Consider the following 16914-nt stretch of genomic DNA (forward strand, 5'->3'; position numbering starts at 1 on the left):
TGTCAGTCATCGCAATTTCGAGAGTGAATCCAGCATACGTATTGAAGCGTGTGGCTGCTTTTCAAGCATGGAAACCAAAATTGTATTCAAATTCTAAATATATTATATTAATTATCATATCGCCTAGACGGCGTGCACAGAGCGCTCTCTTTACAATCTCTAAAAAGCTGTCTCTCATTCATCGCGATCTCACAAAGTTCCGTTATATTCATTATTGAAGCTGACTACACAATGAATCTCTTATATACATGTTTACAGTTTGCTAGAGAGGATTTGCGAGTGTGCAGAACTCAGCACTAGACAAAACATTGTAACTGGATTCTAACTCAAACACAATGTGGTTGGCCATTGCGTTCAAGAAATCAACAAACATGTCTGTGATTGCTCACCGATGCTAACACACGTTTTAAAGAGAGCAAACACAGATACGCACTGGATCGGTTTCCAGCTCTTTTTCGCTAATATGGTATTTTTACAAAGAAAACAGATGGTTTGGGCAGTCTTGGGCAGCTTTTCCCTCTAAAAGCAATCAGAAGCAACAGCAGGCAGTGGTTTGAGTGAGACAAAAATTACAGGCTAGTATCAAATCCGTCTCCCTCGCTCCAGAGTATCCTCTGTGCCTCGGTTAAACAGCACACATAACTGCAAAAACATTAAGAGCCATCATGATTTTCTTCCTTTCATTTTTTTATTCCTTGTCTAAAATGGTACAAAAAAAAAAAACTCAGAAAAAGCCAATTTATTATTGTATTTGTTGGCTGTGTTAATTTTGGACCCTAGATGCGAGTCAGACTCTTAACTCCTGCTCGATTGCCGCTACACAACTTATTGGAACACATTTCTCTAACCTCTAAGTAACTGCTATTTTTTTTTTTCCTCTGAAGTGAGCTGATATGTTGTGTTGACAGACAAAGATCGTCACGAATGCAGTTTTTTTAAACGCATGGTGTCTGGCTCAGCGGTGGGCCGCTTGACTGCAGACGGCACTGTCACCACAGCAGAAGTGAGATGACATTTTCAAAGCTGTGTGTTTGTTACGGGAGGGAGCGGGCAATGGGACTCGTCTCCACATCATTCCCTTCTTCGTCTGGGCTCATTAGTGAGACCTTGCCTCCAGGTTTCATGCAGGTTTCTGAGGTCGTGTATGGGTGTTTCTTCAGCTACGGCCACTGGGGTAGATTTTTATTAAAACTAACAAATTTCAACTATTGTTTTGAAAGGCCCCCTTATTTTGATGGTCCCTTTAACACATTCTGTTGACTACAAGTAATGTTGAACCTACATGTCTACTAACTCTCATTAGAGTGTTAGTAGAGTATTAGTAGACTGGTAGGGTTAGGGTTAGAATAAGTTGACAGGTGCAATGTTACAGCACTTATGGGGATGATACACAGGGCAACATTTTGATCAACGTTGCTGGGCAATGTTGCCGTCAACGGGCAACCAGATGAGACGCAGGGCCCACGACCAACCTAAATTATCCAGATAGAAATTTATTGCCCATTTTCAATGGGAAAGTGCCCAAGCAGCAATCGCTCGGCAAGATTGCCCAGCAACATTGCTCAAAAAGTTGCCCTGTGTATCATCACCTTTAAAGTCAGTAGAATGTATGTTTGGGGAGCATCACAATAAAGAGGAGACAGTCTACTAATACTCTAAAGAGAGCTAGTTGACATGTAGCTACAAAGTTACTTAAAGTCAACAGAATGTTCAAAAGGGACCATCAAAATAAAGTCTTACCACTTTTTCTCGTGTTTTCATCATATATTTTTGCTACTTTTTAAACGCCTTTTATGTATTTTACCTTTGTTTCCACAGACTCTATTCTCTTGGAATTCATAAGTATGGACTTTTGGATAAATTACATGAACTACTCAGATTTAAAAGTCTATTTTTACAAAGAGTTTACAACTCCAGAAGTTGAAGAAACACACGTATTATGTCTCTATCGCTGAACAGGGGAGTTTATCGACATAAAGAGAAATATCTAATATCTTAATAAAAAAAATATCTGGATGTACTCTGTTAGATAAGAGTCCTTTCCACCTGGAAGACAGCACTCAACTGCACTCTCTTGCTCTCACACATGTCAGAGGAGAGGAATATTCCCAGTATGTGCACTGGAGAGGAGCAAGAGGGAAAAAAGATGGAGGGCTATCTTTAGACTCTCACTTCTTATGAGAAGGTTTTATTCTCCCTCTCGCACTCACTCACTTTCCCCATCCTGCTAGGAGTGTGTGTGTGTATGTGTGTGTGTGTAAACCCGCAGAAGGCTGTTATCTGTATGCAAATGTTGTTCTTTTCTATGGAAAGGGAGCTGGTTAACAATTCAGATCAGGTTTTGAAGCAATGCAACTACCAAGAAGCACATTTCAAAGAAAGCTGTGCTGCAGTTTGGGGCTTTTTCATGTATGTTGCATGGCAGTATTTTAAGAACAATTATTGCATCCTGTTGATGTTTGAACTTGGAGATTGTGCTCTGCAATACGTACACAGAGCTATTTTGTTTTGCCACCTGTCAGGCATATGAATGACATTCAGATTCAAAATAACTACTATACAAATGGATTATATTCAAGCAAATAAAAACTCTGTCATTAATTACTCACATTCGCATGCTGTTGTTATTTATTTATTTTTTTCAGTGGAGCACAAAAGGAGAATCTCTGAAGTCTTTTTTTCCACACAATTATCAAAAGATGGAAATAATATAGCATACAGGATTTCTTTTCTTTTTTTTTGGTTGTATTATTGCTTCAAATTTTTAAACATTTATGAACCTTTAAGAAATATATTGCATGGTATGTTGTAATTATACATAATTTTCAACAGATTATCATTCGCATCATCTTCACTGCTAATAAAAAACTGCTCGAATTTCTACTAGTCTCTTGCTGCGAAGACTGGTCCGAGATTAAATGTGCAACAGCATATAAATAAAACCCCATCAAAGCCTTCCAATTACCGAAAAGGGTAAACACTGGCTTGACAGATAATGTAACAGTTGAATAACGTGTTGTGTGCTTGTGGTACTGTCATTAAACTCTTCTTGTTTTTCTTCTATAATTTAATTCAAACGAGTTCTTGCTATTGGAGAAAGGTGTCCACAATAGCAAGGTCTTCAAAACTGCTTAAAGTCCCCCTGTGGTGAAAAGCTTTTAATGTTGTTTATATGTCTATGTGGTGTTTTTAATATGCTTTAAGACAAACCCTGTACAAATGCGTAATTCATTTTGTAATTTGCTTATTAATAGAACCGCGTATACTAAATGAGGTAGAGTTACATTCAAGCTATTTTAAGGCATGCAGACTTTTTTTTTTCCAAGGAAAAAACATTTAAATATGTAATTTTGGTGATCAAAGATGAGTTTTACGGGATAAAAGTATTGACAGGGGGACTTTAAGCACCTGGTGACCAACAGTGGCTCATAATAGTATCTGAAACTTTTAAAAACCTGATTAAAAAGTCCCCAAATGTCTATTTTCATCTTTGCTGGATACATGAGGGCTGTTTAATCCCTTCGAAAACCTGAAATTGTTCCACAGGGGGGGTTTTCTTACCTTGTAAAGGTTTTTATTTAGAAAATGTGTATAATTTATGAGGTTTCATGTTTATTCAAAGCCATATTTTATTTAGCCTTTAAATTCCATTCACTTGTATACATAAAATAACAACTCAATCCATACAGACCTGCAGGTTGGTGCGCTTTGTGGTGTTGGCTGGAGATTCACAACAGTTGTTTGGCCCTGTCAGAGGATGCTGTGCATCCCTTAAGCAAAGTTAGCGAGGTGGAATAAGTGAAGAGCAAGTATTTACATTAGCCTTCATTAAGCTCCCCATGCTACTTAGCAAGCACCTAATGTAATTAGCACATTACTGAACCCTTATCAGCACTCCCACATCAGACCATAGGCTCTGCTCACCAACAAATGTTACGTCATGTTATATTACGTCATGTTATGTTACGGTTTTATGTCTGAATTATTGGTAGCACTTTATTTTATAGTCTTGTTTCACATATACATACTGTATACTTATTGTAGTAATTACAATAACTGGGTAATAACTATGTCACCCCTGAACCTAAACCTAATCTTAACCCATGTAGTTACCTTATTCAGTACTTTCTTGGTAAGTACACTGTAAGTACATTGAAAGTATATGTACTGTAAAATAAAGTGCAACCAAATTATTTTATATTAAGTGCTACATCTTTTTTGTTATGTCTGAGTTATGTTATGTCTGAGTTATGTCATGTCATGTCATGTTATGTGGCATGTGTACTTTATATTAGTTTATTTACTACATCTGTGCTACAGCTAGTTTTTATATATCTGAGTTGTGTTATATTAATGTTTTGTTATGTTGTATAATAGTATGTTAATTTACATTTTATGATAATTTGCGACATCTTAATTGCATTACAATGTCTGAGTTATGTCATGTCGTGTCATGTCATGTTATGATGTCATGTTTTTTTTGTTTTTTTTGTTATACTGTTAATATGGTTTGTTATGTTATGATTCATCATGCTTTTTATTCTTTTACAATGTGTAACGTGATGTTATGCTACATTATGTGACTAAAATGTTTATTGAACTGATATTGCAGTATGTTCATCCAAGTCAGCTAACAGTAGGCCTTACCTAGAGGTAATTTCATTTACTCAATCCACTGAAATGGGATATGAAAAGGAAGTTAACAGGATAAGAATCTTGGCAGCTGTAAAATATGCAAAATAATAATGCAACATCCAGTGTCTATGTGTAATACTGTAATCCATTCTATTATCGAAGTGTACATTTAAATTTCATTACCTATATTTACAGAGGGAAGATTACCCTGCCATAGCATTTGTTTGGACTGCATTTTTTTCGATCGTAACTCTACAGCCATTTATTTTTTATTAGTGTTTATTTTTCACGAAATATTAACATGAAAGGCATTTAGCATGTCACTGATCCATCCTCCTTGGAGAGGAGGAAAATAAAAGGAGATGGATTTTTTTCTAGAAGAAAGTGGGTTACTTTAATGTAATATCCCTATGAAAAAATAAATAAATGTTTGAATAAAATTCTGTCTATTTCGCCTGGAGCCGCAGTTTTCAGGTTTCGGATTCTGCATATCTAAGCAGTGAAGACAGGAATAGGTCTGTCAAGTCAAATTCAGTCGGGATCCTGGAGTGGTTACTGTTGTTAGCCTGTGCCAACCTTTAGTGTATTAATCTCCTTTGACAGAGACAATGCTCAGAGCCAGTAATTCATACCATCTGTGGTCACTGTACATTACTTCTTAATTATCAGCATGCAGTACAGCTAATTACCACTTGAGGCAGTGACTCGGTCTTGCCATCATTTTAGTGACTGTAACCTTTTCAAAGCAACTTCTGGCAGTTCATTTCATCGTCTCTTGCAGTTTTGAAACTTGCGTTCTCAGCCTGTGGTATGGGAGCAGATGGCATCTGCTTTTAGTCTTGAAGTCCCTGAAATGGATGATAATTCTGCGATGGGAAGGGAAAGTATGACGGTGTTGTCACACTGTAAATATTTTTAGGGACACAAATACAACAGGAGGGCCAATTTGTCTCACTGCTGGGTGAGTAGAGACAGAACAGACAAATAAAGCGCCAACGGTCTGGCTGCGACATTTCTTTTTTTGGAGAGAGACCGAACTGGCAAATGTTCTAATGCAACATCTCTGGGACTGATCCTACTGCCGCAGCCTCTCTTTATTTCTAACCCTGAAAGGAATGTACAGTAATGCCTTTTTCTCTTTTTGTCACTTCTCGCATTGCTTTGGGGGGATCCAGTTTTCCTTCTTTTATTTCGTTGATCTTGTTCTCTTTTACCTTTTCTGGCCTTCTCAAGTCAAAAACGAGATTAATTTAACATCTCAAACCTTCTGCTAGGGTTCCAAAAGGAATCAATTTAAGTACATGGCACTTGGAACTAAGCCGCTCTGTTGCTTTTTCATCTATAGTTCTGAATTCCACTTTGTGGGCCAAACGATAGCATTCTGGTTCCATTTTTATTTATCTTTTTGGACCATTCCCAATATAGCTTGCACTATAGGGCTTCGGGTTCTTGTAATACGCACATTGATGTGTTTGAAAACTTTGCAAAATGACCCTCTTTCACTTTTTTGATGTTTTAAAGATGTTACTTTACAGTATTTCCTGTTTTCTGTTATGAGACAGGAAGTGAATTACACCTCTATTAGCATATCTATGAGAGGAGAGGGTGGTTATCATTAACCAACAACATCCAAGGTTTAACACTGTATTTTTTAATTGTTATACAGGAATAGCTTAAAATGAAATGTTCACTTTTTATTAAGTGAGTTGTGCTTCACTTTTCCTGTTTAAATTTGATGAGGAAAAAAACTGTGAAGTCATCAGAACTTTGTATTTTGAGAGGATGGATGATATATTCCATCCTCCATTGGATATTCTTTCCAATTTATATAAAATTCTATTTTTGCCAAATAATTTCCAATCTGTCATCTTTAATAACCAAGAGTATTGTGTATTCCTAGTAATATTGTTGTATTCCAATCCTGCTAGCAGCAAACGTTCTCAGAACTTTAGCTAACATTGTGCCAAGGCTCTCTTAAAGTTATGAATAAACGTTTTACCAGTAATTAAAGGCAGAGCAGGTGATTTTTTTGTTATGCTGGTTGAAAGTCTCTTCACATCCTGATAGCAATCACTATGTTAAGTGGTCTTTATATATATATATATATATATATATATATATATGTGGAATGTGTTTTGGAATGTTCAGAGAGCGTTCAACAGTAACATTCCTATAATGTTTGAAAATGCTACAGTTGAATGTTTCCTTAATGTTTGCGTAATCTTTTTTTTTTTTTTTTTTTTTATGTTTTGGACATTTAGAGAACATTCGGAAATAATGTTTTCATAACTTAATGGGAACGTTAGCAAAACGTTCTTAGAACATATTTTTGTTAGCTGGGAAGGTGCCATGGACAGTGTTACGCTGACCCTAATCTCCTAGAAATGAGCCAATAACGCTTATACAGCAGATCCAGAGCACTCCTCTCGTTGACTACTGTGATAAAAATCCATGATTATTGCCGTTCTTATTAAAGCGCATTGTTGTGAATCTGTTTTCTCCACATTGTACCAAATACACTTCCATTCACAAGCCCTGGCTATTCACTGTCCGAGCCGAGGGAGGCCCTTTTGTTCCCCGTGATTGGTTTGCACCTCTCTGCATGTATGAGGATGGAAAGCGGGCCGCCGCCTGCCTGTGTTAGCAGCCAAATGTGCTCACGGCTCTGCGCCGCAGGCATGAGCACCTGACAGCCTGCCATTTGATTGCTAATCATTTTCGAGCCTGTGCCTGGTCTTTTTGATTTGCTCTGCACACTGCCTTGGCTAAATGGAATCAATTAAATGCGTGCTTGTATTCGACGGCCACTTCCAGGAGATCAACTTCTTGATGTAGCAACACAACTAGATTAATTAAATCCAATAAAGAACTCAATTAACAAAAGGAAGGTAGCTGAGGAAGGGTCAGATGGATTTGTGTGTGTGTGTGTGTGTGTGTGTGCGCGCGCTTTTCGGTCTGTTTTGTTTCTAGTCGTCTGCGACTGTAAATGAGCTTTCTGTAGAACACTTGTTGTGTGGCTTTATTATTTGTCATGTGTTCTGGGACTGCGAGGGCAATTACAAGACCCAAACAGTCGTCTATTCACTGAACATACACACAATCAGTATTCCACAAGCACCCTCAGGATGTACATATATTCCCAGGATAAGCTACTGTAGTGGAGTAGTTAGTGACTAGTTTTCCATTAAAACGCACCACTGGGTTAGTTCTGTGTAATCAGAATTTTTTCGCTGACATTTGTAATATATTGCTACGAACTATTTTAATTTGTGTGCACTTAAGTGGAAGTCAAGGGGTAAAACAACAGTTGTATTTTCAAGTGGCCCATGAGAGCTGCGGTTCCACTCGCTGACCAAACCAAGGAAAATCAAACCATAGCGAACTTGAAAAAAGAAAAAGACAAGCAGGGTTAATGTGAAACCACAGCAGTGTAATGTTGATTAATGTAGTTTAGAGTTAACTACACTGCTAACATACAGTACAATAATAATAAACATAGTGAGTTGCCTTGTTGTCTAGTGCCTACATAGGCAACTACCCTCGAAGGCAGCATCCTAACTGAAACAAAACCTTGCAACTGACTTGATTTGGAAAGGTTTTTCATGTTGCAATGTACTCTGTATTTCATTCAAATAGCATTCCTCACACGAAGCACACAAGTGTCTACTCACCATTGAGTTCAGTGGAGTTTGCTGTTAGCATGTTGCTAAGCTAACATAACAATAAACTATAATAATAGCATACAGGAGTATTGGGTAACATCCTGCACTTCTAATCAGATTTAACTACTTTTTCAAATCTTAATTTAGTTTGAATGAGTTTATAATTGCCATTCATCTATGGAAGTAAAATAATGACATTCTTTTTTTTTTAAACAAAAAAGCTTGTTGAATTGCACTACTTGAAAAAATATGCATTCCATTAACCCAACATTTGACATCCACGAACAGCAGGAATATCAGTAGATTTTTGATATTATATAAAATAAACTGACAAATCATGTGTAAAGATTGCTCTTTTTTTCAGTAGGCCTACTGCATTATCTCATATTTATTTTAATATCAACTATCTAAAAAGTGTGCATCATGCCCATAGACTGTAAAAAAGATGGATAACGCCCATTCACTCTCTTCCATTGGTAAAAAGTGAAGCCGCCAAAGTCCTAATATGGCGATCGAGACGCTTTGGCTACACCTTTCAGCACTTGTGCGGGCATGCTTGATCATGCCTGACACCTACATGAACAATTTACAGTTGGTTTTATGACTGCAAGTCATTCTCTTTAAATGCTATTGAAGTTAGAAACATGTGTACCAATGTCGTATGTAACTTTAGAGACTCTAAATGTGCGAATAACAAATATCCAATAGCGAATATACCAATATTTCACTGGGAATCGTTTAGCGTGAAACTTTGCTCGTTACGTTCATATTCTGAGTCCGCTTGCCTGTTCCTACTGTATATCTATAGGCTATAGCCTACATCCCCAATAAGGTGAAAGTTTGGTCTTTTTTACCACTGTATTAGTCCATTAACTGTCCTGGAGAATTTGTAAAGCGAAATTAAATGGACCGAAAATTGCCTGTCAAATATTAGGCTATAGGTTGTATTTTAAAACAGAATGAATATTTTGGAAGTGAAATCTGAAAGGTGAATATGGATTTTTGAATTTTTAATAATGAAAACGTGTGTGAAATGTTTTGAATCGAAATATTTAAAGCTTAAATATACAACCATGTTGAGTTTCAGCCCATAAAAATGCAAGCCCTAAAAATACAATGCATTAAAATGCAAGCAGGGTTAATGCAATGCATATTTTTTTCAAGTAGTGCAATTCAACAAGCTTTTTTGTTTCAAAAACATTTGTCATTATTTTACTTCCATATTCATCATACTTCATCGTCTAGCTTAGATTTTTTCAGAGTTTGTCACGTGCATTTTGGGATTGCCTACTCTGCAAAGGATATATGTAATGGCTTAGAATTTGACCAAATAAAGGTATATTTCTATAGTCCACTAAAATGCAAACTACATAGGGTTCTCTCTAGGTTTTGGAACAGAGCTTGAACTCCTTAAATTCTGTTTATTTGATATAATTTAATTTGTACTTAAAAAAAAAGAGGCCCAAAAAAATATTGACTGTGCTGTCTTCCAGGGGAGGAGGAGCCAACTGTGATATACAGGAAATAAACAACTATTAAAAACTGTTTACATAAGCACTCCTGAGTTTAACAAGTGTGATAACATTTCATGGATGTTTTTAGAAGGAGTTTTTTCTCTCCTCATTTCAGAAATTTGTCACTTTCTCTGATGTATTTTCAACTGCGTTTTGCTTTTGAATATTTCAATAGCTTTCGATCCTTTTAGGGGTTTAAAGTTGCACAGCAATGCATACATACACTGATTCGATTATTTCTTTTTTCTGCAGGTTTTTTGAGCACAGGAGACCAGGCAGCCAAGGGAAACTATGGACTTCTTGATCAAATCCAGGCCCTACGCTGGACGAGTGAAAACATTGCATTCTTTGGGGGTGACCCTTTACGCATTACTGTTTTTGGATCTGGGGCAGGGGCCTCATTTGTCAACCTGCTGACTCTTTCCCATTATTCTGAAGGTAACCGTTGGAGCAATTCAACCAAAGGTACAATGCAGAGGTTTTAACTTTTGACAATTTTTGTCTGCATGCTAAAGCTGTTTGTGTTATGTACTCATGTAAAAGGTCTTGTCTGTTGAAATGGCTAAAGTTCATCTTCGCGTGTTTTAAAAAAAAAAAGTCGCAGTTTGTCATAAAACAGAAGAGTGACATTTAGTTTATGTGAAAATCGCTCAATGAACTACATCTCCCGGGAAGCGAAACAACGAGCGAGATCCGCTGCTCGTGTGTGTGCAGTCTGGTACAAAACACTCAGGCATGACGGCGTAACGTTACGATTATAACGTAAGACTATAGACGAAATGACAGACGATAGCTTCAGTAAAGTTAGCTTCAGTAAATTAGCTTCAGTAAAGTTAGCTTCATTCATTGAGAGAAAATGTGCGCCTTTTGGGTTTGTAGTCTTTTTAATTACGTATTTTCACAGTCTTATACCTTAACAGTTTTACATCAAACTGCGACTTTCTTGACTTTAAAATGTATCTTTTAAATTGACAAACATCATATGTGTAATTCAGGGCACAATTCAAACGAGATCAAAATATTTGTTGTCTCTCGCCATTGACTAGCATGCAATATTTTTTTGAAATAAGGTCCCATGGTGGTCGACCGGAAGGGGAGGGACTTAGGCTCTCTATACATACAGAATGTTCATATAAATAAATATATATATATATATATATATATATATATATATATATATATATATGATATCACTTGTTTATGGAAATTATATTTCCCTGGGTCGTTTCATGTTCCCATCTTTATTTAGTTGAGTCCATACACATCACCAGGCACGCCATGAGCACACTGTCCAAATACACCATTCACCTTCCATTGGCACAAAAAGGGTAAATACATTAATTCCATTTTGAGTCTCTCTGCTTGGAAGATTGCTTTGTGAAGAGGTCTCCTGGCACAGACCTGCTTTAAGGTTGTCACTATCATTCAAATGAACCCAGAGACACTTTTGGAAGTGACTTTAGTGTGCCATGCGATTGCTTTGCCCTGAGGCAAACCGTGCACTGCTTAATCTTGAATAATTTTTATATATTTCACATATTTTCCTTTTCTTTTTTTCATTTTAGCAGTGTATCCATTCACAAATATACTTTTCTGTTCATCCAAAATTGTCACCGTTTCTTTGAATTGCGAACTGAAACTTTCATTTCATTTCCATGTGTTTTTATAGTTTTTGTCTTCTTTAGTAAGAACATGTTTTTAGTCATAAATGCACTGTTAAGACTGAGATCCCAGGGGTTGTCATGGTAACAGAGTAACTCAATTTTCCTCTCTCTTGCTCTTTCTATCTGTCTTTCTCACAAGCACACACTTTCTCTCTTGCTCACTCACTTGCTTTTTTGTCTTTACGTTTGTGCATGATATCTGCTTCTCTTCAATAGTATGGGTCAATTCTTGACGTCTATAGGTTAAAGGGGTTTACAGGGTTCAAACAGCTATTTACTGTTAATGCGCTGTAATCAAAATTCTTGAAATAGTCACAATTCCCCCTTAAAATTACACATCAAAGTGTAATATTGATCAGCTCTGTGTACAATTTAGGTTCATCAGCATTAGCATGTTGACTTGCATGGCATCTTTTCCCAAACCATTTAAGATTTGCATAAAAACAGCTAAACTGAGATGTGTTTATTTGCTCCAGATTGCATTCGGAGGAGCACATCATGTGAAAAAAAGAAACTACAGTGGGGTCCAAAAGTCTGAGAGCACATTGAAAATCTGCTATTTTTTCCATAATAACCTGAAATTAAAGCTTAATTAAAGTTTAGGATTTAGAAGGGGGAAAAAAATAAACAAAGAGTGATTTATTTTTATTTTATTTAATATTCCTTGTTTTTGTGTATATATATATATATATATATAATTTTGTTTCATTTGAACTATTTCTTGACTAATACAATTTGTAAAGAAAAATGTTGTTTTAAATAAATATAAACAAGTGGTCATTAGTGGTCTTAGACGTTTGGACCCTACTGTGGTATGCAGTGATTGTTCTCTTTGTGATTCTGTTTTGTTTTTCCTGTACAGGTCTTTTCCAAAGGGCCATAGCCCAAAGTGGCACAGCCTTGTCCAGCTGGGCTGTAAGCTTTCAGCCGGCCAAGTATGCCCGCATGCTGGCCAAGAAGGTGGGGTGCAACCTCAAAGATACAGTGGATATGGTAGAATGCCTACAGAAAAAACACTACAAAGAACTTTTGGAGCAGGACATCCAGCCTGCCCGCTACCACATCGCTTTTGGGCCCGTCATTGATGGTGATGTAATTCCCGATGACCCTCAGATCCTTATGGAGCAAGGGGAGTTCCTCAACTACGACATTATGCTGGGCGTCAACCAAGGCGAGGGGTTGAAGTTTGTGGAACCCATTGTGGACAATGAGAACGGTGTTCAAGCCAACGATTTTGACTATGCCGTGTCAAGTTTTGTGGATGATTTATATGGTTACCCTGAGGGGAAGGACATCCTTCGTGAGACCATTAAGTTTATGTACACTGACTGGTCTGACCGCCACAACCCGGAGACAAGAAGAAAGAGCCTGCTGGCACTCTTCACAGATCATCAGTGGGTGGCACCAGCTGTGGCCACGGCAGACCTCCACTCCAGCTTTGGCTCGCCTACTTATTTCTATGCCTTCTACCATCACTGCCAGACGGAGCAGGTCCCACCCTGGGCTGATGCGGCACATGGCGATGAGATCCCGTATGTTTTCGGGCTGCCCATGATTGGTCCAACTGAGCTCTTCCCCTGCAACTTCTCCAAAAATGATGTGATGCTTAGTGCAGTGGTAATGACCTACTGGACCAACTTTGCCAAGACTGGGTAAGTCTCTAGGCAACAGGGCATTAGTTCTAATCAATTATCCTTGAGGCCAACAATACGGCTATTAATTAGGATTCAGAAGTGATTTTGAATGCAGGTTTGTTTTGTTCTAAGACCACCAACGCAAACATCTCATAATTCAGGAATTGAATTTGCTATTAAAGTACAATACCTCCTTGTTACCAGGAAACAGTGCTACATGGTTCCTAAGGTTTAATCATTGCTTAATTGTTTGCTAATGCATTCTCACTCACAAATACTTGTTAAGATTCCCAAGGTTATGCTACATTAAATTTATGCAACTGCTTTTTACGCAACAGCAATTTAGTTTGCTTCAATTTAGGTGTAATGCAGTGAATAAAGTAATGCTGATGATCACTTAGAGTGAGTTTAGTGTTTATATGACATTGCTGCCTAGACATATAATCATCTCACGGGAGGACAACAAATCAATTTGTGTGCAAATGTGTAATTTCTTCTCTCATATATATTCTCGTTAATTTTAAAAGCAGGTGCCGTTGTCAGGAAACCCTAATGAGCACTGAGAGAATATTAGGGGTCTCTAGGCACTCCCCTAAGACTTGACTGTAATGGTTTGCGTGATATTTGTCTTATGGAGTGAATTTCCATGTGCAATTCTGAAAGAGGAATTGTAGAAATTATCTTTTGTGTGGGGAGTACTGATATCTTCCTTTTACCTTTCAGTGACCCCAACCAGCCAGTTCCACAGGACACCAAGTTCATCCACACCAAGCCTAATCGCTTTGAAGAGGTGGCCTGGATGCGTTACAACCAAAAGGACCAACTATACTTGCACATTGGCTTAAAGCCCCGTGTCAAGGAACATTACCGTGCCAATAAAGTCAACTTATGGCTGGAGCTGGTGCCTCACCTCCATAGCCTCAATGAGGTCACCCAGATCATTTCCACCACCACCAAGTTGCCTCCACCCGAGGTCACTCCACGTACACCAAAGAAGATCCCAGTTAACACCAAGAGGCCCTACCCTACGCCGTTTCCCACCGAAACACAGGACAGCCACAACCAGAACCAGAACCAACCTTTCCTAGTGGACCAGCGGGACTACTCGACCGAACTAAGCGTCACCATCGCCGTTGGTGCTTCGTTGCTCTTCCTCAACATTTTGGCTTTTGCCGCACTCTACTACAAGAAGGACAAGCGAAGGCATGAGGTCCACCGGCGTTGCAGCCCGCAGAGGACCACAGCCAATGAGCTACCCCATACGCAAGAAGAGGAGATCATGTCTCTACAAATGAAACACAGCGATTTGGAGCGGGAGTGCCGGGAGGCTATGCACCCGCACGAGGTGGTCCTGAGAACTGCCTGCCCGCCCGATTACACGCTTGCCATGCGCCGTTCACCGGACGACATCCCTCTCATGACCCCCAACACCATAACTATGATACCCAACAGCATGCCAGGCCTCACCTCCTTACACCCCTTCAACAGTTACTCCAGTGGACAGAATAACACCCTGCCCCATCCACACCCTCATTCACACTCCACCACTAGAGTATAGCCACACACACACGTTCTCACACACAAACACGAACACACACACACACATACACTCCCGCAGATGTGGAGTACGAGTGTGACAACGGACGGAGGTGATGGCACTGAGTTGAGGAATATCTTTACTCCATGTGCTCGGAGGAACAGGAAATAACAATGCTTTTGTTCCTAGAGATCAAAACTATCATTTTATATTAAAGGCGTGAACAAAAAAGACAAAAAAAAACTATTTCTGATGTAATGAAAAACAAACAGAGATGATTTTTTACCCTTATATTGTGACAAAACCAGGGCCATTTCTTGGAAACAACTATCAGTCTGGGATTCTTTGAGGAATGGTTTGATTCGGTTACCCGGAGAGGAAACGACGGAAGCACAGAAGAGATGACGTGTGGGAGGCCCTTTGTAAACAAAAGGAAACATATTGTTTTCCCGGGGCGCTGGATTGTAGATTACTCTTTTCAGAGCAGACGGGAGATGCTGCTTACCTAATTTAGGCATGCGTTCTCCTTCTGGTGGAGAATGTGGAATACTACTGGGAAAAAGGAGAGAATGAGAAATCCTCAAGAATATGCACAATAGAGACATTCACAGAATGTCTTTGAATTCTTTTTGTCAATTTATTTTTGGGGGAACAATTTTATTGTATAGGACCTATTTACATATCTAGATATGTACACAAAGCACCCATGCTCTTTAAGCCCTGGCTGGGGGCGCTGATACTGAGGAATCTGCCTCAAGAGCGTAGCGGGGAATTTATTGGCTTCCTGGCAGATACAGCTTCATCACACAAGTGCTGTCTATACTGAAACTGGTGGACTCAAAGGGAGGCTGGATATTTTTAGCACGACACGCATGACAATTTATCTGCTTGGTGGCTGTTCTGCTGATTAAGTCATTATTTAAAACAAAACAAAAAAAAAATCATTTTCTTCCCCGTTTGGATTTGTTTAAGGAAATACTGCTCTGATTGGCTCACGGGAGGAATTGGAATATGCTGACGGGGGCGGACATTGTGGGTTCTGGAGATGGTGACGGGAAGGGGTGGGGATACGCTAACTAGATTGCATTTGCAAATAGCTCGAGTGAACCTGGTTATAAGGACTAGTTTTGTACATGTGTGTTGGTAAAACTTTTTAATAGTGGTGAATCACTTGCTGTTTGAGCTCCCATGTGTGGGACATTAATGTACTTTTTGATTTGCTCATTGGTCTCAGTTATAATACACTGTTTTATTTTATTGTTTTAAGTTGCTAATAGTCAAACCACCCAACCTTAGAAAATTTCTTACCTGTAATGTTTGATTCTCATTTCTTTATTTTCGGTGCTTTATGAGGCAGTCCCCCATGCAGCTTTGAACAACCAGTGACCAACGCAGGGATTTATTCTGTACAACTTGGAGACTTGCGTTGGTATCCCCTCATCCAGAACTTTCTGTGAATCCCCTGAACGATCATCTTGAATGAATCCCTCACTGGAGACAGGAGGGCCCCTGATGAAAGAGTGTATTAGGGGGGCTTCTGATGTTACGGAGCCCTTGATCATACTGCTTAAAGCTAGCTATAGAAAGAAAGAAAAGAGAAAGACAAATGGAGAAACTTGAAAAGAAAGCAAAACTTTTGTCAGTTATTACGCAGAGATAAGTGCTCAAAGTCATTAGCCTTTGTGCTAAAAGCCAGTTTCACCTGTAAATCTCTCAGTGATTGCTAGTTTTATCCATCCTTGATTATTTTACTTTTCTCAAAGCCTTGTTACGTAACATGCTATATGCTAATTATCAACGCCAATGAATCCCTGACTAAAGACAGGAGGACACCTGATGAGAGAGTCTGTTACGGGGCCTTCTGATATTAAGAGGCCATTGAAGCTAGCTAGAGAAAGAGAATCAAGAAACAAGAAACATTAATGATTAATTTTCTCAGAGCCTCGTTACATTACATACTACATGCTAAAATGGCCTGGGGTGCTAACCCATTGTTCCTTTTCTGTGGATAGTCACTTCAGTGTGACAGTTCCTGTGGTGACAGTTTAGATTTCTCGTGAATCCTTTTTACTAACATCAGTGAAAGGGAAACTTCTACTCTTTTTTTCTCAGCATGTAGCGTATAAATATAGAAAAACAGAATTAGACTGGTAATTTGGGTCTCCCAGATCAGGTCCTCCTCTTTGCTTTTGTGCAAACTCTCTTGGTCAACTACTCCAAGCGTCCTAACCAGATGCGACACAAAGTGACAAACGGTAAAAACTATCC

The 16914-nt window shown here is 38.6% G+C and overlaps 1 protein-coding gene across 7 annotated transcripts in view; it reads left to right on the forward strand.

Annotated features, from left to right (window-relative positions):
• Positions 1-16712, forward strand: part of nlgn1 (neuroligin 1) — a 232618-nt gene extending 215906 nt beyond the window's left edge. For 4 of the 7 annotated variants that reach the window (XM_056252793.1, XM_056252796.1, XM_056252795.1 and 1 more), the window contains 3 exons: positions 10064-10276; positions 12338-13127; positions 13833-16712. In XM_056252793.1, coding sequence (XP_056108768.1) covers positions 10064-10276; positions 12338-13127; positions 13833-14667 — 1838 coding nt within the window. In that variant the 3' untranslated portion in view covers positions 14668-16712. The remainder of the gene's footprint in view (positions 1-10063; positions 10277-12337; positions 13128-13832) is intronic. The other 3 variants (XM_056252794.1, XM_056252797.1, XM_056252799.1) reach the window with 1 other exon arrangement.
• Positions 16713-16914: the final 202 nt, after the last annotated feature.

The sequence above is a fragment of the Rhinichthys klamathensis genome, unplaced genomic scaffold, assembly GCF_029890125.1.
Source record: "Rhinichthys klamathensis goyatoka isolate OS25496 unplaced genomic scaffold, OSU_Roscu_1.1 h1tg000098l_1, whole genome shotgun sequence".
Lineage (NCBI taxonomy): Eukaryota > Metazoa > Chordata > Actinopteri > Cypriniformes > Leuciscidae > Rhinichthys > Rhinichthys klamathensis.